Below are 24,297 nucleotides of genomic sequence, written 5' to 3'. Positions count from 1 at the left end.
TTGCCAGGCCAGTCGAGGACCTCAATCCGATTATCCTGAAGCCATTTTGTCACCAATCTTGACCTGCGACATGGAGTTGAATAGTGCATGAAAAAGTCGTACCTATGAATAGCAAAAAAGTTTAACAAATGATCTTTCAGATCTTGAAGGTACCGGCCACCATTCATCATCAAGTTCTTAGCAAGATAGTAGAGGCCTCCCCTTCCCATCTCACCTGAGAATCACCTCCATACTATTACTGATTGTGGGTGTTTAACAGTCGGCACCGTGTAAGCAGGGTCATATCAACTATGGGAGACAGGGCGACAAACCTTGGCAGAATGCACCTGGAGCACTTGAAATGTGCTTCCATCAGAAAACATAACTTTTCTCCACTCATCCGATGTCCAGCGTCCATACTTCTTGGCAAATTGAATGCGCTGCTTCTTCATGCTGTCAGCAAGAAGCAGTTTCTTAGCTGCAGTGTGGCTTTGCAAACCCAGCTTGTTCTGCAAGCGGTGTTGGTTAGTTCGAATTGAGACGTCTTGTAACAGATGAGGATGCATTCTCTTCAATTCTGCTGCTGTCAGTCGAGGATTCCTGATTACTTCCCTCTTCAGAAGCGTATCTGTACCTCTGGAAGTCGTCCTCTTCTTTCCACCGCCATGTTTGTGCTCTGGTACGACATCAGGTAGCAGGCCGTGCGCTGCAGCAAGAATCTTCATGACGGGCGACTATGCTCGTCCAGTACGTTCTCAAATCGTGTTGATAGGGACATTATCCTGCCTCAACGCAATGATACGGACCCTCTCATCCCTTGAGCAGTACTTTCCAGGCATGACAACTCGACTTTAGGAAAATAACAGGCCAAACAGTAATTCATAAGAAAAAAGAGGGAGGTGCAAACTCGGAGTGATGGGAACATGTACTCCCACTCTCGCTTCTAGGCAAGCACTGACTTGCTGAGTGTTTCACCACCTCCCGCCAACACCAGAGGAGTTGCCAGTTACTTCTTGCCCAAAAAATTCACTTGGTAGAGGTGGAAACACAAAGCAAAGACAGACAACTGTGTGTGTAGGTCCTAAGTCAATTTGCAGTGGGTGTTTATATATATATATAGATATATATATATATATATATATATATATATATATATATATATATATATATATAAAACTGTAGCACCAGTCAAACAGGGCAGTACTCCCAAAGTGGATGGATAGCTGATGACAGGGAGAGTTGGAGCTCCCATTTCATCAGTCCTTGTGACCAGTTTCTGATCATCCCCATTTGCTGTACTTTTTTCAGTGTTTCAGTAACACAGAGAGTAGGCCAGCATGCTGTCCAGTACAAGTTTATCAACACCAAACTACATGCACATTACACACAACACTTCCTATTCAATATCTGTGAATGCAGAAAGGTCGTAGTTGGCACTGTTATACTTTACAGCCCAGGCTCTGTCCGAATCTGCCTCACTAGATCGTCATTGTAATCTGCTTTAACTATCTGCAGTGTACTTCCAACAGTTTCTCATGCCCGCAGTGGGGGCGGATGGACATTGGTTACAGGATTGTGGCAATGTGAGGTAACTCTTACCTGTTGTGGCCTAGTGGACTGCTGCCTGGGTCTCACCTGAGAGTCCCGGGTTCGATTCGCGGCATAGTGGTAATATACTGGATGATTTGTTCTGTGTAAAGAAAAGGTTTCTCTCTTCATTCTGACTTGCCGTAAGTGCTTGGGATAGATTAAAAGCATCAACTTGCCCGAGTGCCAGGGGGTTATCTCAGCTTCGTCATGCCCACAATGGGAACTGAGGGACATTGATTAGCTACAAGACTGTGACAATGTGAGATATCTTTTACGTGGTCGATACAGTCTATGTAGCTCAAGTGAGTTCCAACGGCGTGATCTGTCTTTGTGCATGTGAGTTAGCACAGCATTCAAAGCATCATCATAAACATTATCAGATACACAACACAAGACAGTGGGTGTTGGCACATGCATAAAACCATCATAACAACACTGATATTATGCATCAGCATCTGGCAAGTCATTGACATTTCTAAGGTTATATTTGACCCCTCTGGCAACATCGCCGTTCTTTTGATTAGCTACATCCAATAGCACATTTTGGAACGTTGGTGCACTTGGACACACAGTTGCCATGTATTTCACGACATGATCCCAACATTTGGGGTGTTTGGGGTGCATAAGTAAGCATTCTTGTCCACAAAATATGCAAGAATTTTTTAAATTGAATGTACTTCTTGCATCGAGACCCCTGAAAGATTGAGTCTTCTTAGCGTGTTTTTTGAAGTGTGGCTGTGCTGTCATCATTTCCAGGTCTCGTTTTCTTGAATCAGGCAATTTAGTCCATGGATGTGTATGTGCAACAGCATGACTGATGAATGTTTATTGAACCAGATTTGGAGTTCTCGGTGATCTTCAGAAGGACTTTCTCATATCGCTCCTCAGCACTTTTGATCAACTTGTTAATTCTAGTGGCCTTAAATGTGTTTGTGCGTCAACTCGTGTTGCAGACAGTTTCAAGGATGCAGGTTGAATTGCCCTGGGCCATGTTTCTTGCAAACTGAAAATTAGAGGAAAGCATTCGCCATATTGGATGTTGTAGTGTTGTCATTGTAATATATGAAAATCATTACAATTACAATGGTAGTAAAAGCTACTTCAGGTCAGAAATGAATCTCAACGCAGAAAAGTAGTAGTACGAGATTCTAGCTTTTGTGACACAATTTGAGACTTCGGAGTTTGGGAGAGTGTGCAAGAAACGGAATCTAAAGGTGAATGTAGGGAAGAGTAAAGTGATGTTCTGTGAGAGAGGTGAAGTCTGTGAATGTACAGCGAGGTTGGATGGTGAGGAATTAGAAAATGTGAGTACGTTTAAGTACTTGGGTAGTGTGATGAGTAAGGATGGAGGTTTGGAGGGTGAAGTGCTTGAAAGGGTACAGCAGGGAAGAACGGTTTCTGGTTCTTTGAAAGCAGTGATAAGAAACAGGGAAGTGAGCATGGAAGTGAAAAAGGTACTACATGACAGTATTGTGATACCAACTCTAACGTATGGAAGTGAAGCTTGGACATTGTTGGAAGGATACAAGTCAAGAGTGAGAGCAGTGGAAATGAGTTATTTAAGAGGAGCCTGTGGAGTCACATGGAGAGACAGGCTGACGAATGAGGATATGAAGGAGCGTTGTGGTGTGGATGTGGATGTGATGGGAAGTGTTATGAGGAACACACTGAGGTGGTTTAGCCATGTGGAGAGGATGGAGGGTGAAAGACTGACGAAGAGAGTGTATGTGAGTGAGGTGGAGGGGGGAAGAGGGAGGGGAAGGCCGAGGATGAGATGAAGGGATGGGATGGAGAGGTATATGAGAGAGGGGTGTGTGAGTTGGGAGCAGGGCAGTGAAATGGCGGGGGACAGGACGAAGTGGAGGCGATTTGTTTGTAGCCACCCCAAACGGGATTGAGGCGTCTGGCAATAGATAGATAGATAGATAAGATATGCAAATTAGGGGCAACCATCTTGCATATGAGAGGGCTGCGATGGTGATATGTATAAATTAGTGTCAGATATGAATTTCTTATCCCAAATTACCATAGGAAAGAGGTATTACCCATAATTTTAGCCTTCCTGGGTCAGAAATGACATTTAACCCAATTTTAGATATAAGCTAATTACGGTAGCTAATTTTGCTAATTACAAAAAAATGCCCAAGGTTGCCAAGGTGGCATCCAAGCTGAATTATCCTTAATACACTTTTAGATCATGAGTCTATCACAAAACCTTGTACTTATAAACTTTTCCAGGTCATGTACACAACATATGACACCCTCCACTGGACTATATCGGTTTCTTTCTGGCTGTTGCAAATGATGGTTTCTGAATTCTTGCCACACTTCGTATGGCACCGCATATTAATGATTATATAAGTTGTAATTATAATTTTGACGTTTTCTATAATAGGCACGTAAAACTGAGATAACCCAAACCTATTCACAGAGCAATTTTAATTAATTTAAGAGACTTTAACGTTTAAGGATGTTCTTTCTCACACACTCAAGAAGAACTTCGTAATGGGTACAGATTCCATTCTAACATTCATTTCATATTTCCTTTTACTAGTAATTCTTCTTATATCCCATCATTATATAACAATTTCTTATTCCTCTTTACTAATACCCTTCTCTCATTCCCAAGCCAGTCGTACTTGCCGTGTGTGTCAGAGGTAGACCTGAAGATGTAGAAGCCGCATATCCACTAGCAGACCCCACAGACCTCTCCCTAGTCAACAGCACCAGGTTGTTGGAGACGCTAGTGGATGGCGAGCAGGAGGACTGGGAGACCATGGGCGAGAATGTTGTCGATTTAAAGGTCGAGAGAGAACAAGACTTCGAGGAAGAAGAACCTTATTTTGACGCCCTAATGGTGTCGTCATACACAGCCTACCTGGGAAAGACAGCCACTCTGACATGTATTGTGCACGCAGCCAAAAGTGATAAATCGGTAAGACGGGATGAGTGGGATGGGAGATGAAACTGAAGGTAGGGATGGAAACGATATAGGAGGGATTATGATAGAAGGATAGGTGGCTTTTTGGAACGAGTGATGATTTCTGAGAATGATGTGATGTAGAAAGAATGGTTTAGTATAGATGGTGAAGAAAGACAATAGAGAGCGAACTCTATAAAGGAAAGGAAACAGAACACAACCAAGAGTGTTCTTAGGAAGACGAGGTGTGAGTAAAGGGAGGGGAGGGTTACTGAACAGAGAGATATTGATCTGAAGAGGCAATAAAAGAAGGAAGGAATCATGATAAATGGAAAAACGAAAGAAGAGGTTGTGCAGGAAAGGGATGATGGAGAAGGGAAGGTAGGACATAATATTCAAACTAGATGTGTACTTTATCTTCTAGAGCCGTTAATTAGGAAAAAAAAAATCTGTTAGCAACAAATATGATTAACAATCTACGTCCGGTGTTCTTCTCGGTAACGCAGCTGCCAGGCAGGACCTAACTATCCTAATTGTGTGTCAGTGCACGTATATCATGTTACCATACATGCCATACAAATTCTTAGGTGACGTGGCAGCTGGGACACGACCTGCTTATGCTTACGATTGGTCAGTTTATGTGCACCAGACTATCATGCTTGCCCAGCATATTTAATCTCAAGTGATGTACTGCAGGGTAGTGACCTATGCATCCTTGTCAGGAGTACGTCTGCAATTCATCACGTAGAATGTGCATCAGAAGCAGTGTAGATGTGTGGCCAGCATCCAGTGTTGGATCAAATATATACTGATTTTTAAGAGGTGAAATACAAATACAATTACTTGTGACATTATGATGCAAAAATACAAATACAAATACAAATACTTTTTCTTCTGGGTGCCAAAATACAATTACAAATACAAATACATTGAAAACGTATGTAAATATAATTCAAATATAAATATATTTGTATCTGATCCACCCCTGGTGACAATATAGGAAAACTCAAGAGCTCACGGGACTCGGGACTCGGGAGGTACGGCTACAAGTCTGCCCAGATGCACGTTGATGTTCGATCTGAACCTGTGATCTAAGTCAGTGAGTCGGACAAAAGTGGCGCAGCATTTAAATTCGAAATACAAAGACAAATACAAAATACTTTTTCTTTTAGGTGCCAAAATACAATTACAAATACAGATACATTGAAAATGTATTTAAATACAACTCAAATACAACTACAATTGTATTTGATCCACCCCTGCCAGCATCCGTCCCCATCCCAGGAAAATGGAGTCCTGACATCGCTCTAGTCAAAGGGAGTTGATCGTAGTTTATTATCTTCAAGGAAGAGTTTAAGCTGAGCAGTGTATATATTACACAGGAACATAATTTACTAGCTAAGTCTCGTTGGACTCCTCTTCTCTCCTCCTCTCTCCACAACCTTTCAGTTCTATGGCTAGCCCTTTCTGCTCTCTAACTCCTTCATCCTTCCCAAGGAGGGCTAGTGTCACATGTGCAAGACTCATGTGAATGTTCGAGAAGCCCGTGTGAATGTGTGTATGTAGCGTTTCCGGTGACATAGTGCACGCCTGGCGTTCCTTACAGAAATGCAGACACATTTCCTTTCCCACTGAAATCGCAAACACATTTCCTTTGGTTGACTCTCGCTGACACATTTCCTATTCCCACACCTTGGCTGATGTTCCTATCTATTACACTGTCTATCTATCTATCTATCTATCATGCTATGACTTTTATTATAATATGGAGTCCTGACATCCTGACTGTAGGCCAGTGATCATAGGCTGCAACATAATGCCACAGGTTTTCTTTTTTTTTTTTTCTTTTTTTTTATGTGTCCGACTCTGGGCATAGGCTTCACAGCCTGCTATCAAGGCCCAGCAGTCCTCCTACATACCATACACCTCTACATGTCACCACTTCGGCGCTAACACCCACCGTCCATATTGAATACATGCTAGGGCTGTCTCATACAGGACTGGTGTATTGGTATTAGCGGGGGTATTTTTACGACATGTCGGCGGGTCTTCTGGTAGATCAGTAAAGCCTGATTTAATGAAATTCAAATCCTTAAACTGTTCCTACACATATACTGAGGTGATATGACTGCGAGTGGGTAATCTGCACATCCTGACAGTGGATCAGTATACATATACCATATTATCATGCATTCCTTATGTTCTCTTAGGTAACATGGCTTCGGGGACATGACCTGCATATTCTTACGGTGGGTCGGTACACATACACCACAGACCTGAGGTTTGAGGCACTGCACCAGGAGGCCAGCTCAGAATGGACGCTAAGGATCAAGTCGGTACAACTGAGGGACCAGGGCAACTACGAGTGTCAGATCACCACCAAGCCTATACGCACCTTCACTGTCTTCCTCAAAGTTGTAGGTAGGCCACTTTTTCCATAGGGTCCTCATTCATTACCAGACACACTTTCATCGATTTTCTCCGAGTTATTGTTGTACTAGCTCTTTTTCATGTTTTTTCAAGAAGAGTGTTGGATCATCACGAATTCTCTATGCGACATCTACACGGTCTTTCTTATCATTAATGAGTTGCTTCTAGAACCATTTTTGACCCTGCACCTACCTTCACTATCTCTTTAATACCGTATGTAATCCTTTTCTCAGTTAAACTGCATCTCATTACCATTATCTAAACTATCTTATATATGTACCTCTTTTGGGGTTTGCCATGTTTTTACAACTGTATACTGTATATGTGTTAATAATGACTAACATCTCTGGAGACTGTTAGAAAATTTGTGGATGCCTGTGAGCAGCATGGAATTACTAATGTTCACTGATATTTCACAAACAGCAAGTAGTCAAGGAACCAAGAACTCTACTTCTCCACTGAATATCATGCCAGTTCCATCTGACCACATAATATACTCCTTTACTTTACTTGAATGAGAAAACAAGGATGCAAATACTGAGAAGAAAATTTTTAGTAGAGTGATTTAAGAAAGTAAAGTGGCCATAGCTGTGAGGGTCTGTGTACAGAATAGAGAATAGAGTACAGAGGCTGCAAGAATATTGAATGGGGTGTATTGATAACCTCAAACCCTTAGCCAGTGGCGGAACTATATAATTATTATAGACGGTGCAAAATCTACTGAAAAATTGTGTGGAGACTATACAGACACTTCCCCAAAATTGTCCCCTGTACATCCTGGTGGAAACTATATATAGTCGGCAATGTGTAAGTGCCCTTGAGCCTAAATATCCGTAACTGACAACATAAGGGTCGCAGGTGCATTATAATAAGGTTGCTCACTCAGTGGCTCATCAGTCTGTTCCCAGCTACGAAAGGGGGTGCAACGCTCCTTTGTTTCTCCCACAGACTTCAGTTTCTAATTTTCATTTGATATATGGATATTGTATAGATATCTTGTCCCAAACAAGGAGGAACATTAGTGATGATGAGATAAAACATTCTAGATCAGGATTTGGATAATTATTTCATTGATATTAGTAGTGATTCTACATCAGATTGTCATGGTAATGACACTGATAGTGGTAAGGAAACAACTTGCGATTGCAGTGGGGCCAGATGATAATCTGTTAAGTGCAGAAGTTGATGGCAATGATGGGTGGTTGGGTCATTCTCCAGTTAATACTGCAGTTCTGAAGCTTTTTTGTTGGTGACCCTGTTTGGAATATTTCAAGACTTTGAGACCCATGTCAAGGGGTTTTTAAATAATTGCGAATATTAAATGATAATGTTCAATAGTACTGAAGAGCAGGGACAATGAATTGTCTTGCTAAATCAAGCAATGATTACTTTATACCGGCTTGCTTCGCCGGACTCTCAGAACGAAAATTTATAAACTTTCTCAGCAGTACACAGCAGAAAATAATTACTCAATTATGCTGATTATTAGTACTGTTAGCCTCTGGAGAAAGTTACTTCACCCCTGACAATAAATAACTAATACTATTAATGATATCAGGTTCTTGCTGATGCTTAACTCCTAGAAGGCACAACGGATTTTAAGCTTAATACAACAAGACTGGCCTAAGTACCAGTTATGAATGGCAAACGTTTATGCAAGCTAGGAGCTATAAGGGAAATAAGCTTAACTGTGGAGAAGTGAAACACGACTTTACATTACATTAAGCTCAAGAAAAAGAACTGTTAAATTTATTGATTACAAAAATAAATTTAACGTTACATCTCAAAATGAATTCAAATAAAGAGATCATACTCACTCAAGAGCTAAATTCTTACGCCTAAAAAAAAACAACATGCGGCGCAGCCGGCCAGCATGTGAGGAAACAGCACACTTAACTAAACTCTTAAACCTAGGAAAATACAAAGGAAATACTGGTCAATGAATGTGGTGTATCACCAAGAAGGGTGGGAGCCTGGAGAACTGTAGTCTAGTGGAGTCTGGGTGCTAGCTTACCTCTCACTACTCTCACTGCTGGAGCACACAACCTCACTCAGTCACGACAGACACTTGACTAACTCGTGGGAAAGAAAGGGAGCGCTATGGCTGCATTTTTTTAACGGTCGAGGCAGGCAGGGGCGAACAATAAAGAAACAATAATATCGTTCAGTAGAGCACTCAATGACTTGCATTAGATCGGTCACTTTTGAAACAGTGACGAATGTTTTGAAAAGTATACCACCGAAATGGAGAGAGAAACGGTTAACTGAGCGATACACAGTGAGTTTTTCACTAATAGTTCGTGGTTTCTCACAAAAGGAAAATGTCGCGAATTTGATTCGTGACAACCCCATCTATCTATCTATATACCTAGGCTGCTTCCCCCAAGGAAAGGGAGGTAGCCGAGACAGGACGACACACTCTCCATTTACTCATCCATTTAAACACATTCATTCACATCTTAGCCCCAAAGGGGAGAACGGACAGATCCTCACCACACCACACCGCACAAGGGTCAACTGCGCAATGCAATCAGTGACATCCACAGCAGGGCCCGACAGCAGAGCTGGTTTACCCCTGCCACATCATAACATACCCATCCCCTTACCCGCACCTGACCTGACTAGCTGATCAGACCAAATGCGGGAGAATATCCCCTCAGGGCTGCGTCATCACTTATTTATTCACAATTTCTCTCCATTTATTTCTGTCACGCACAGCCACTCTTCCTTGCTCAACAGACATCCCTCTCGCATCCAGCGCTCTCTTCACACTATCCATCCATCCTATTCGTGGTCTTCCTCTCAGCCTTACACCTCTCACATCAGATCTAGTTATCTTTTTCACCAATCGCTCATTATCCATTCTCTCCATATGCCCAAACCATCGCAACACCCTCTGCTCAACTCTACCAGCCATCTCCTGAACAAATCCAGTTCTCCTTCGCACTTCATCATTTCGCACCCGATCCATACGCGTCACTCCACACATACTCCTCAGACACCTCATCTCCATTACATTCAAACTTTTCCTCTCTGCTACACCCATATTCCATGTTTCAGCCCCATATAATGCAGTCAGTACCACAACACCCTCATACAGCCTTCTCTTTACATCCATTCTAAGCGAACGACATTTAAACACTTTTTTCATTCCTCCCAGCACCTTTCCTACTTCATTTATTCTAAACTTCACTTCTGCATCTATTCTTCCATCCACAGCAACATGTGACCCTAGATATTTAAAACAATCTACCTCCTCAAGCAACTCACCATTCAAAACTATATTCATCCCCCTACCATCTATCAACCTCGTACACTTCATCACTTTACTCTTATTCTCATTTACTTTCAAATTCCTCCTTTCACACACCCTTCCAAACTCCTCTACCAACTGTCTCAATCTCTCCTCTGAATCAGTCACCAGTGCAGTATCATCTGCAAACAGCAGCTGCTTCAGATTCCAATCTCCACCATCAACATTTACTAGACTCAGACCACCTAAAACTCTTGCATTCACCTCCCTTACAACACCATCCATGTAAATATTAAACAACCAAGGTGACATCACACATCCCTGTCGCAGCCCCACTATCATAGGAAACCAATCACTCACAGCATTTCCCACTCTTACACATGCTCTACTATTTACATAAAAACTTTTCACCCCTTTTAGTAACCTACCATCAAGTCCATACAATCTTAAAACAGTCCACAAAGCCTCCCTATCAATTCTATCATACGCTTTCTCTAAATCCATAAATGCCCAAAACACATCCTTGCCTTTTGCTAAATACTTTTCACACACTTGTCTCACAGCAAACACCTGATCAACGCATCCCCTCCCTCTCCTAAAGCCACACTGCTCATCACTAATCACTCCCACTGTACCCTCTCTAACTCTCATAATTAACACTCTACCATACACCTTACCTACAACACTCAACAGACTTATACCCCTAAAGCTAGTACATTCATACTTATCACCCTTGCCTTTATACAACGGGACCACACAAGCACTTGCCCAGTCAATTGGCACCATACCTTTCTCAAAGCACACATTCAACAATCTTACTAACCAGTCAACAATAGTCACTCCACCACCCTTCAGGCATTCCACAGCACACCCATCCATACCTGCAGCTTTCCCTGTTTTCATCTCCTGACAACCCACAGGGTAAAAAAGAGAGTAACCAGTTTTAGCCTATCGTAGTTATTAAGAATATACTAATAGTGTATTAAGGATAATTACAATTTTAAATACATTAAAAGAAAGGCCTACATTAAAAGCATTAGGTCTATTCTATGTACCTGCGACCCATCAAAATTCCTCTCGTGACCCACCATTGGGTCGCGACCCATACTTTGAGAATCACTGGGAAGACAATTGTCATTTACTGGAGACACAGGGGTCAAAGTAGTTTTGGAAAATCCTCAGAACCCACTGGAGATTTTTGTCTTTTGTAGACAGGGATATAATTGAACATAGGCTATACTGTGAGAAACAAAGAAACATGCTGCCAAGGTCTGTGAAGAAAAGTCAAGGAATGGGAAAATATGAGACAATAGAGATCTGATGTGAAAGGAAACTAGTGTTGGGGAGATGTATACCTTTTTAGATTTGGTCATTTAACCCCTCTGTGGCTGTCCGTTTGGAATTTGTCAGGCCTCACAGGCCGACCCTGCAGCCATTTTTCGAAGTTTCGAAAATCGATTTTTTTCTTGTCATAAGGAAGTTCAGACTCACCTGATAGTGCAAATCTTAGCTTCCTAGACTCATCCTGTGACGTGCACTCGAACGCGAAGTTGCGTAAATTTAGGCAGCCAATACTGGTACACGTTGGTATTGCAGTGGCTCAACATTGCACAAAGTATGTGTGTGTGTGTGTGTGTGTGTGTGTGTGTGTGTGTGTGTGTGTGTGTACCAAAAAACTTTGTCAGTGGTACTGAAATGGTGTGAAATAACTATATATGTGTATTTTCAAGTTTGTTAGTGCATATATATATATATATATATATATATATATATATATATATATATATATATATATATATATGAATTTATTTTGCATTTTTCGGTGTTGTGTTTATGGTAGTATCGACTTATTTTTGTAGTCTGGGTGGTGAAGTTCGTTGGAAAAGTGAGGCGAGAGTTTCTATTTTCAGACCTAAACGAGATAAACGTCATCCCTTGAGTGTACAAGCTGGACAGTGTGGACTGAAATGGGAGACGACCTGCCATTAGCACCAAAGCTGATTATTAACTGGAAGGGAAGGGAAGGGAGGCCTTTCCACCCACTAAAGCATCACGTGAACAAGGAAAACTTTTCTGTTATGCTTGTGGAAGGCAAAGAATATGTAAAATGATCCAAAACAGTACAGCAAACTTGAGAAAATTGGTAAAGATACCAAACAAAAGTGCATTTTTCTTTTATTTTCATGTCTCTTTTGTTTATACCTGTATTTATTGACAGTCGTAAACAGGGTGGTTGTGTGTGTTTCGCAAGGGAGGAGAAAGATGATAATTTCTGTCTTGGTCAAGATAATGGTTGTAACTGTGTATGGTTAATCTATGTATGTTTATGCATGGCCATGAGCAAAAAAAACAAAAAAAAAATCGTACATCCACTCGTCACGCCAGCAGGTGGTGGGCTGACAAATGAGGTGTGGGAGTGCGAAGTGAAGGTTAGTCTCATGTCCAAGATTTTCGTTCATTTCCCACAAGTTTTCTACAAGTCGTACTGCATCGAATGATCCAAACCAGTGCAACAAACCTAAGCAAGTAGGTAAAGCTACTGAAACAAGAATGCATTTTTCTCTTAATTTCTTGTCTATTTTGTTTTCCTGATTTATTTATAATCGTAAACTGGGTGGTTGTGTGCGTTTTGTAAGGGAGAAAGATGATATTTTCATCTGGGTCGAGATAATGGATATGTTTGTATGTGTTTCAGCATGGCCACGAGCAAAAAAATACGAAATTCAATCATCACAGCAGCAGGCTCTGAAAAGATTGATGGGGTGTATGGGAGTGCAGTGTAGGTCTGTTTCAAGACGTTCAGAACGTTCGTTTACATCCCCAAAATTTTCAACGTTTTTTATAAAGGCACGCTCGAATGACCACACTACAATAAAACGTCATTTGACGCCGGCGGCAACAGAGAGGTTAACAAGGCATAGTAAAGAATCCTACAATCTACTCATACCACTCCACCAGCCAGATGTTTGGAACACACTTTGTGCTATGTTAATGAAATATAGCAACTGTTACACACTGCTGCAGAGTAAATTATGTTGAAACCTTACATGTGGTACAGTCTATGTATAGATTTTGTGAAAACCCTACATTATGTTGTGTAACTGTTTTATGCTCGAATCCTGTGATTGGGGGCATCTATATAGAGACGATTTTTTTTTTTTTGAGGGGTGCTTTTCAGCACCTGCTGCTGCTGGCTAAGGGCTAATGTACTGTATACAGGACTTAAGTATGGCACGAACTTCATAGATCATTAGTGAGAGGAGTACAGATGAGACTTTTAACTCACAGATCCAAAGAACAGTTATCGGTAAAATAATAAAAAAATATCATCACAGTTAACAATGTCATAACCTTTTATTCTTTTTAATGAGAGATCCATCCTCAGCCAGAATGAAATCACCCAGCAGAAGCACGAATAACGTCTCATAATTGTCATCGTATCAAAGTGGTTGGTGAATGGTGCTTTTGATCCTTTTCTGTGGGAGTCTTCAGGATGATTAAACAGTATTGTCTCATTTTGTGATATGGTTCCATCATGGGAAAACCTATCACATAACAATTTGCTGCATAGCGAGGTCGATATAACATGAGTTCCATAGGATTAGGGAGGGTGATCTCAACTACAAAACCTAAAATTGCCACAAAAAACCTCTCCCACCCACCTGCAGTTTGTCCTACGCCAGCACGAGTTGCCATCAAATCTCCTCCTCTGAGGCTGGTGGATGGCTTGGACAATTACTCCACACAAAATGGTCTCACTTCTCTTAATATCACACACTTAATTTTTTGTTAAGCACTTGCACTGATATCTGGTGATAGCAGTGGTGTTTCAGTGGCCTTTCATGCATAAAACTGAATGAAAGGCAGACAGTCATGGCGAATGTAAACACTGTGTGGCCATTTTGCCTCAGTCAGATGAATGGAGGGCCACTTCATGAGGAAGCTGGGTGCACAATGACTGAAGAGTCACACTATCATGAACATGATATAGGATACAAAAACCCACACTGGACACCCCTTGCCACCCTTTGTAATCCCACACTCAGGTCGGGGACAGTGTGGAGTGAGTGTCAGGTGAGGTCACATCTGGTGTGATTGGAAAAAAAAAAAAAAAAAAAAAAACAGGTGTGGTTACTTTGCATATAAGCAGCTTCCCAGTAACTGAATGTATCAGTCTTGGTCTGTAGATCCACTGAAGAGGGTGACAGCTGTCACCAAGACTGTTTGGAAATATATCTTTTTCATCTACCAGTGTGGGTTTTTTTTATCCTGGTTACACAATGTTGACACAATTACCAAGTCACAGGTTTTAATATTTCATACACAAAAAGGTATCACTTAACATTGCACACTGCACTATTTATTAGGTGCTTGTAGTGTTTTTTGCCGATAGCAATGATGTTTCAGTGGCCTTTCATGCACAAAATTGAATGATAGGCAGACGATCACAGTGCATGTGATCACTGGACGGCCATCATTCCTCAGTCAGCTGATTGGAGGCCCTGTTATGGGGAAGCTGGGTGTGTAAGGTTGACAAGATGTTCACTTCACAAGTGTTAGTATTTCACACACAGAAAGGTATCACTTCACAAAATATCGCACATTGAACTATTTGTTAAGCATTTGCATTGTTGTTTGGTGATGGCAATGGTGCTTCTGTGGCCTTTCATGCACAAAACAGAATGAAGGCAGACAGTCACAGCTAATATAAACACTGGGCGCCCATCTGGCTCTGACAGCTGACTGTCAGGTTGCATGCTTCACTGTGTCTGCACGAGATTATCTGAAATGGCCATTGAAAATATCGTTCTAGCGAAATTGCTACCAATTTTTCTTACGTTATTCTGTAAAAGAGTATAGATTTTGAAATGTCATTCTAATAATTTATCACAATGACCAGCCATATACGATCACATAATGAATAGTCGTGTGACGAAACCAGACTGTATAATACGTCCATGTGTTTTGCAGCTCGATTTGAATCTTAGTACAATTCTTGGCTTAGGAAGTTATTTCTGAAATTCTTGGGCACACGGTTTGGAGCCTTCAGCCACCTTCCCAGCTTCCATGTTGCTCACCTCCCATCACTAGAAGATAGGGTACGGTTCCCTACATTGCCAGTGCTAACATTATCCACTATGACTGCTAATACATAATACACAGAGCTGAATAATATACAGAAGTGAACCATTAATATGTACAGAATTCAGTGATGATAAGTTCCTTTGTGATTTCCAAAATACATTATGAAAGAAGATACAGATATGCGATGAAATGACTGAAAGCACTATGTAACAGACAAAATAAATTAGTTTGGAACTTAGATGATTATTACCATAATTAATGATTATCAGTATTCATGGTAGCAATTAAAGCTGGGAATAGCATTGCTATTAGTAGCGATGCTACATAGCGCCGCTACTATTTTAATAGCGATGGTGATAACGCCATTACTTTTTTTTTAGCCAGTAGCGGAACTGAGAGCGCCGCTACTTTTGGGCTGTACTCACGCGTTACCGCGCTCTTCGCTACTCACGCGACGAATACAGGTCCTGAGTCGGTGAATACATACAGTTATGCCGACGGTTTGGTTGTATGTACTTATGATGAAAAATAATACTTTCGTCAATTCTACCAATTAATGATGTTTGTTCTACATTACATCAGTAATTTATTAATTATTTTTTATTAGTAATGTACAATAATTAGACAGGAATTTGCTAGTTAATTATTGATAATTTAGATTAAGTAACTGGCAGCTTGGCGAGCAGCATCGGGGACTGAGTGCGAGCCAGACTACTCAATCTCAGTTTATTCTGCCGTGGTCAGCAGACTGTTATTTTTCAAAATTTCTTTGCACTTTAATTCCTTTTATGAAACCTGACACCTGTACTGACTAGAATATTGAACTTGCAATTTGCGCCTTTGCTTCGCACACACACACACACACACACACACACACACACACACACACACACCTAACTATCCCCGTCTCTAACTCCCGCTCTCTCCCTCACTCTCTCTTTCAGATTAATTCTTACTGTTATTATTTCGTAACAGTGTGTTACTTTCAGTTTAAAGTAATGGAAAAAAAATGCTAGTGTATAAATAGCCTTTAAAAGAAAGCCTCAGTTCATTTTTACTTTCGTTTTCGTACATATCTTCAATAGGTATCATTGAAAATATAATAAATCTATATAATATGTATCAATGGTAGGCCACATTTTTTTTTGCCTTTTATTTACGTATGTTACTTTCAGTAGGTATACTAGGTAACAGTGTAAAAGAACATTTGTTACATTATACAGTAAATAGCTTTTTCCTGTACCTTCGGCTCTAAGCTTCATTGACACCGACATGTATATGGTTTTTATTTTTTTCAGTATAAGTATATACTGACATTACTGGTACACAACATAACCACCCAGACTGACGAATATCAAAACAGTATCTAGTGTATTGCTGTATCACAGAATTTTGTTAACCTTTCCTTTGTGTACCTTTTTTTTATCCAAAGTAGCGGGAGCGCCGCTACATTTCGTATCAAGTAGCGAAACCAGTAACGCCACTACTTTATCGACTAGTAACGGGAATGGGAGCACCGCTACTTTTTATCAGCAGCGTTCCCAGCACTGGTAGCAATTACTATGTGTGAATAGCGCAGTTGCAAATGGTGTTAAGTATATAAAGTTTGGGGGCAGTCTCACCAAAAAGGTCGCAAAGCCCAGCTTTAAACATAATCAGCTAAAAGATATTAACTCTAATTGCAAAGCTAATCGCAAAGCCTCTTTAACTTTTGGAGGAGTCATAATATCAGGTTCTAAGAGCGAGTTATGAAACCTCAACAACTGGGGAGGTTTCTTCAAGCACGTGGAGCATTCGCTCTTCAGAGCACGACTTATAACCTATAAGTACTCTTTAGCAGTTATCACAAAGATAAAATCCACAGATTCATCTTACGCCATTCCATATACATTTTTACATTTCAGTAATCGAGATAGCGATTATCATATAGGTAAAAGACATTTTTTAGCATAGGTTTAGTAAAGTGTATTTTGGTAGGTAGCCACTAGAATAAGATCATAGAATACAACAAAGAATATTTTCTAATATGTCTGCAGAAACAGGAGAAGTAAACACAAAAACAAGAACTCATTTGATGTTAAATAAAGTGGTGTGATATTAGCCAGAGTGGAATATTTGAGAAGCTCGACCGTGGGGAAGATATGAGGTGAGTGAAGATGAGGTATGATGGTTTGAGTAAGCCTCGTACAGTATAATACAGTATATATATATATATATATATATATATATATATATATATATATATATATATATATATGTGTGTGTGTGTGTGTGTGTGTGTGTGTGTGTGTGTGTGTATTAGGGTGGTCCAAAAATGCAAATAACAGGATAGCATGACAAACACAAGTTGCTTCTGTTCCCTTTTTTTAATCAAACGAATCTGCAAAATTTCACTTTTCTAGCTTAATATTAAAAGTCGCTACAGTTTTTTCTTTTTGTTACCATCATATTATTTCACTACGCCACAGACAGTGTGATCACTGAACATAAAAACAGAAGTTTTTGTAACTAATGTTAATAAATAGTAAGGACATAGAAAAGTCATTTTAGCACAATAAAAAACCCGATATTTTACAATGAAAGTTACTGAATGAAAACCTCCTTCGAACAGCACAGAAAATGTCATGCTGATGCTGCCTCACAACAGTCAGGGTGTACCGTACTGTTTCTGTCTCTCGCCCATCGTAAGGGTCGAGGTGAATTTTGTCCCAAGAGAAATTAGTCTCTCAGAACAGTCATTGACAACGGACATCTTATCATAGGCATCTTAGAACCGTTTGCAGATGGGGTCTCCATCCCATTCCTGGGGCATCTTCTGTAAAAGTCGGTCAAGTTCTTCATCTCCATCTGGAAAGAGAGCTTCAGAAATGCACATCGTCTTGGCTGTTGCAAGCTCACTCAGCTGTTGCTGAGGAAAAAAGTTTTTGTCTTCAAGTCACTTCAGAGCCGTCCTTCTTTGGAGGCTTTTTCAAGTTCTTCTTTGACAAATCGATCCGTTCGTCGAAAAACGCAACCGATCACCTCATCTGAAATGCGCCCAAATACCGCTTACAAGCTGCTTCACTCAGGCAGGCCACTCTGGAGCTGGCACATGAAGTCAAGGCCGTTTGAGGGAGCATATCTGGAAATCATCGCTTCATTTCAGGAGTAGACTGTAGATGATGAGTAGACTGTAACACCAGTCGAGCAGGGCAGTACTCCCACGGTGGATGGAAAACTGATGACAGGGAGAGCTGGAGCTCCTGTTTCATCAGCCCTCATGACCAGTTCCTGACCATCCCCCTCTGTTGAACTTTTTCAGTGTCTCAGTAACACAGAGAGTAGGGCAGCATGCTCTCCAATACAAATTTCTCTAACCATCTACACCAAACTACATGCATAGTACACATTACCCTTCCTTTTCCAAAATTAAAAAAAAAAAATCATGGCTACTCAACACTCAGCCTTGGAGTCCCCAGGAGGGGTGGACCATAAATGCCCCCACCTTCCACCCCTCTCCCGGTGACAACTTGAGCCGCCTGGAACAACTGTCTGACTAACCATTTCTTCATTTCTGCAACATTCGCGGCCTTTCCTCTAACTTTCGCTCTGTTGAGCACCACCTCTTCTCCTCTAAACCTCAACTTCTCTTTCTAACTGAGACTCAGCTGTCTGAGGCAAGTGACAGAAAACCCTTTTCTGTATCCTCCTACTTTCTCTATACTCATTTCAAAGCCAAAGGTGGATGTTGTGTGTATATATGCAACAACTTATCTTGCTCTCGTGTTCCAGAACTCGATACTTCTGAATTCCCTACACTCTGGCTTCAGCTTTCCTGTCAGTCTCTGACTAAATATATCTGTGCTGTTTACTTATCTTCTAATTCTACTGACTATCAAAAATTCTTGAACTACCTTACTTCTACGATTGAACACATTCTATCCATTTCTCCTTTCTCTGAAATCTCCGTTTTAGGAGATTTCAATGTTCACCACCACCTTTGGCTCTCCTCTCCTTTCACTGATCCACCTGGTGAACAAGCCTACATCTTTTCTATCCTTAATGACCTAGAGCAGCTTGTACAGCACCCTACCCGTATCCCAGACCGCCTTGGAGAGAGCGCCAACATACTTGACCTCGTCCTTGCAACTAATCCTTCTGTTTACACTGTTAATCTTTTCTCTCCATTGGACTCCTCCGATCACAACCTTATCACCTTAACCTGTCCTATCACTCTGGTACAGTCTGTGGACCCTCTAAAGAAACGTCGTCTGTGGCACTTTGGAGCTGCGGATTGGGAGCCCCTCAGACAGTACTTCTTTGATTTTCCCTGGAATGATTATTGCTTCCATGGCTGGGAGCCATCTGAGTGTGCCTTACGTATTACGGAGGTTATTCTTTCAGGCATGGAAGCATGCATTCCTTTCTCGTATCCCTTGTCTAACGCAAGAAAGCCTTGGTTTAACCTGCCCCATCCCGGAGACGTGAATTCACGTCCTCACATGATGTGCACTCATATCCCGGAGACGTAAATTAATGCGGCAATATTGCAAGGTCCCTAATTTGCACAATTTTCAATTTTCGCAAGTGATTTTTGGCATGTATGCACGGGACACCTTCCTCTACAAGATGCCAGGCAGCGACAATGTCTTACCCAGCATGACCTCCTCCCCCCTCTGCATGACCTTTTCTCAGCAATTCACCTGTTATCAGTGACCTGGCCAGGAAAGCCATGTTATGCCACGGTAAGAAATTCAGGGCCAGAGTGATTCCCCAATCGATGACAATGTGGAGGACAAACATTAGAGGAAGAAACAGTCAGAAATGATGGTCAGGTAATGTGGCAAAAAAAGGTCAGGAATGGTGATGAGTTAGTGAGTGAAACAATGCTTATAATGCCTATATTACCGTTTGAAAACCAATATACTCTTGTACTACATATAAATTCGTACCAAATAAATAAATAAATATCGTTTATGAGTGGTGTAAAATAGTTATCCTCCCATAGAACTCGTTTTCTTTGCAGCCAGCCTGATAGAAAACCCTGTAAGGTAAGGAGGTACTCCTACCTGGATCAAGTATTTTAAACCTCAGGTGAGCGATTTCTCTATGAATTTTCGATATTTCTCACCAAAAGCGGATGTTTGAGCCAAAAAAAAAAAGGTCCAAAAATGTCGGGACTGGGGCGTACCACTGCCCAGAAAACGTTGGGATGGGGCGGGTTAATCACGCTTGTTCTAATGCTGTCCACAGCAAGGAGAGGGCCTACGAAAGGTACCGGAGCCAACCCACCCCTGAATCACATCATCTTTACATTTCTGCCCGGAATCGTCCTAAGTCTCTTCTTTACTCTGCTAAAAATAATTTCATCCATACCAAATGCTCTCAACTCTCCAACTCGAATTCTTCCCTCTCCTTCTGGCACCTTGCCAAAAACCTTTCTAACAACTTACCTCATCATTCTTCCCTCCTCTTTTTTACTCTGATGGTTCTGTAGCTATTTCTTCTACTGATAAAGCAGATCTCTTTGCTCAGACTTTCTTCTCCAATTCCACCTTAGACGATTCTGGTGTTCCTGCATGACTTCCCCCCTCTGACTTCCTCATGGCTGACATTAAAATTTCTTCAGCTAATTATTTTCTGCTATCACTGGTCTCAATACTAACAAGGTATATGGGCTTGATGGAGTCCCTCCTGTTGTTCTCAAGAACTGTGCTTCTGTGCTTACACCCTGCCTAAGTAAACTCTTTCACCTTTGTCTGTCAACTTGTACCTTTCCTTCTTACTGGAAGTTTGCTCTTTTTCAGCCAGTCCCAAAGAAGGGTAACCATTCCCAACCCTCTACTATCGTCCAGTTGCTTTAACATCCTGTATTTCAAAAGTTTTTGAGTCAATTCTTAATCGAAAAATTTTAAGACATCTTTCTGATCACAACCTTCTTTCTGATCATCAGTACGGGTTCCGTCAGGGACGCTCCACTGGCGATCTTCTCACCTACCTTTCAGACTCCTGGTCATCCTCCTTTCGGGACTTTGGCGAAAGCTTTCCCATTGCACTTGACATCTCAAATGCTTTTGATCGAGTCTTGCATAAATCTTTAATTTGTAAGCTGCCCTCTTATGGTTTCTATCCTTCTATCTGCCTTCATTGCTAGCTTCTTTTCCGGTTGTTCAATAGCCGCTGTTGTAGACAGCCATTGTTCTTCTCCTAGATCTGTCAACAGTGGTGTTCCTCAGGGTTCTGTCCTATCACCAACTCTTCTTTTTATTCATCAACGACCTTCTAAGCTGTACATCTAACCGTATCCACTCATATGCTGATGACTCCACCCTTCACCTTTCCATTCGGTTCCTGCAACACCCATCTCAGCAGTTACTTCAACAAACAAGGAATGAGGCTATGGCACACCTAATGTCTGACTTGGCTCGTATATCTGACTGGGGTAAAAATAATCTGGTTGTTCTTACACCTATCAACCCGACAAAATCTTCCACAGGTATACCCACTAATGTTTAATAATATTCAGCTTAATCCTGCATCATCCTTGAACATGCTTGGGGTTTCATTTGCTCGGGACTTATTTTGGAAAGATCCTATTACATCTCTTGTAAAATCTGCTTCCAATAGAATAGGTGTGCTAAGCCGACTCCGTTCCTTCTTTACCCAAGGCACAATTGTTGACTCTATACAGGGGTTTTATCCGCCCCTGTGTGCAGTACAACTCTCATGTGTGGGAAGGCTCCCCACAGACAGCTCTTATCAATAGGGTGGAGTCAAAGGCTTTTCGTCTCATTAACTCTCCTTCTCTTACTGAGTCCTTTCAACCTCTGTCTCTTCGCCATACTGTTGGATCTTTATCTCATTCCTATCGCTACTTCAATGGTCACTGCTCCTCTGTACTGTCTCCATGCATTCCTCCACCTCTACAACGGGTGCGTAGCACCCGTCTAGCAGCAAACTCTCATCCCTTTTCTGTCCAACTCTCTAATGCAAGAGTTAACCGTTACTCCCAGTCCTTCATTTATGCAACAGGTCAACTCTGGAACTGTCTCCTTCTGTCTGTATTTCCTGCTTCGTATGATCTCCAGTCTTTCAAACACAGTGTGTCCAGGCATCTCAAAATGATCGGATCATGAATTTGACTCCCTCTTCTATTTTGTTTTTTCTCTTGGAAGGAATTCTTATTGCATGCTCATGGCCTTTGATTCCTTATTCCTCGCATAAAAAAAAAACTTGACATAGCTGAGTGCAACAAACAGGCCGACAATGTGCATCACATGCCTTTGCTGAACATTAAGCTTATATTACTGTCAAGTGTAGGGCTAGAAGAGAGGTATTCAGGGCGAAGTCTGAGTCACAAAGACTTTTACTTGATAACCTAAATCATGGGGAAAGGAAAAAAAAAATGATATTTAAGGTGGCAAATCAGATGAAGAGGGATAATCGGGATATTATAGGTGAGCAGTGTGTGAAGAATGATGATGGAAGGGTAGTGGTGAGCAGTGGGGATATAAAAGATGCATGGAGAATGCATTATAGCCGGTTGTTGAATGAGGAGTTTGACTGAGATTGGGAAGGTTTTGAGCCAGCAGATCCACTGTTTGGCCCTTGGCCTTTGACGCTGCTGCTGTGAGTGAGGCAATAGGTAGGATGCTGGTGGGGAAGGCAGCAGGTGTGTCTGGGTTGACTGCCGAAATGTTGAAGGCCTCAGGAGATATAGGGGTGAGGTTAGTCACTAACCTGATAAATATGATTATATATGAGTGTGTTGTCCCAGATGATTGGTTGAAGAGCATAACTGTAAATGGGTACAAAGGGAAGGGTGGTGCCCTGGAAAGAGGAAATTATAGAGGTGTAAAGCTTTTAGATCAGATAATGAAGATAATGGAGAGATTTGTAGAAGGTAGGATTAGACAAAGAGTGATATTGATGAGATGCAGTTTGGGTTTATGCCAGGCAGGGGGACCACCGATGTCATATTCATTATTCGAATGCTTCAGGAAAAATATATTGGGAAGAAAAGGGATCAGTATTTTGTTTTTGCTGATTAGGAAAAGTCCTTTGAGGAGTCCCTAGAGAGGTGGTGAAGTGGGCAATGAGAAATCTTGGCTTAGAGGAGTGGCTGGATAGGATGGTTACGGCCACTTATGTGGGTGCTCTGACCCAGGTAAGAGTGAATGGAGAGTTGAGTGAAGAGTTTTCCGTGAACATTTATGTGCATCAGGAATCAGTTTTGAGTCCCATGTTGTTTATCATGGTACTTGAAGCCCTCTCACGTGACTTCAGAATCGGACTCCCGTGGGAGATTTTGTATGCTGATGATTTGGTGTTGATTGCAGAGAGCAAAAGGGAGATGGAGGAAAGATTTAGGAAGTGTAGAGGTGATATGGGGCACAAGGGCTTAAGGGTAAATGCAGATAAAACAAAAGTGATATCTATGGTTTGTGTCAGTACAGTCAAAGAAGAGAGAGAATGGCCATGTGCAGTTTGACACAAGGGAGTGGGAAGTAATTCCATCTTGTGCAGTGTTGTGTGGTATTAGAGGTAGACTGCGAGATAATGATGATTTTATGTGTGTGGCGTGTCGGGGAGAGCAGATGGAGATTGCCAGGTGTGAAAGGATTGAACTTACAGGTGAGTCTCTTGAGTGTGTGGAAGAGTTTTGTTATTTGGGAGGCATGTTATGTGCTGAAGGTGGGGCTGGAGCTAGCTCTGTGGCTAAGGTGAGAAGTGGTTGGAAGAAGTTCAGGGAGCTGTTGCCTCTCCTGACATTGAGATGACGCTCTCTACGTGCTAAGGAATCTTTGTATGTAGCATGTGTTAGGAGTGTAATGCTGTATGGTAGTGAGACCTGGGCAGCAAAGGAAGAGGATATTTGCAGGCTCAAACGTACAGAAAAGACAATGAGTAGGTGGATGTGCAGTGCGTCTGTGTGTGCAAGGCCTGGGGGGGCTGGGTTTACGATGGAAGAGGTGAGAGGTAGGATGGGACTGGAGTGTATTGGTGTTGTGATGAGGAAAGGTAGATTGAGATGGTTTGGGCATGTGGAGAGGATGGGGGA

At 41.5% G+C, this 24,297-nt stretch overlaps 1 protein-coding gene across 1 annotated transcript in view; it reads left to right on the top strand.

The window, feature by feature from the left end:
* The first annotated feature begins 4,375 nt into the window (after positions 1 to 4,375).
* Positions 4,376 to 24,297, top strand: part of LOC145415426 (uncharacterized) — a 96,156-nt gene continuing 76,234 nt past the window's right edge. Inside the window, exons 1-2 of the mRNA XM_080284706.1 lie at positions 4,376 to 4,504; positions 6,700 to 6,910. Coding sequence (XP_080140832.1) covers positions 4,424 to 4,504; positions 6,700 to 6,910 — 292 coding nt within the window. The 5' untranslated portion in view covers positions 4,376 to 4,423. The remainder of the gene's footprint in view (positions 4,505 to 6,699; positions 6,911 to 24,297) is intronic.

Source organism: Coenobita brevimanus, chromosome 102, assembly GCF_032717465.1.
Source record: "Coenobita brevimanus isolate Jiangsu-jjx chromosome 102, ASM3271746v2, whole genome shotgun sequence".
Classification (NCBI taxonomy): domain Eukaryota; kingdom Metazoa; phylum Arthropoda; class Malacostraca; order Decapoda; family Coenobitidae; genus Coenobita; species Coenobita brevimanus.
This window is presented reverse-complemented; position numbering and strand designations above follow the sequence as displayed.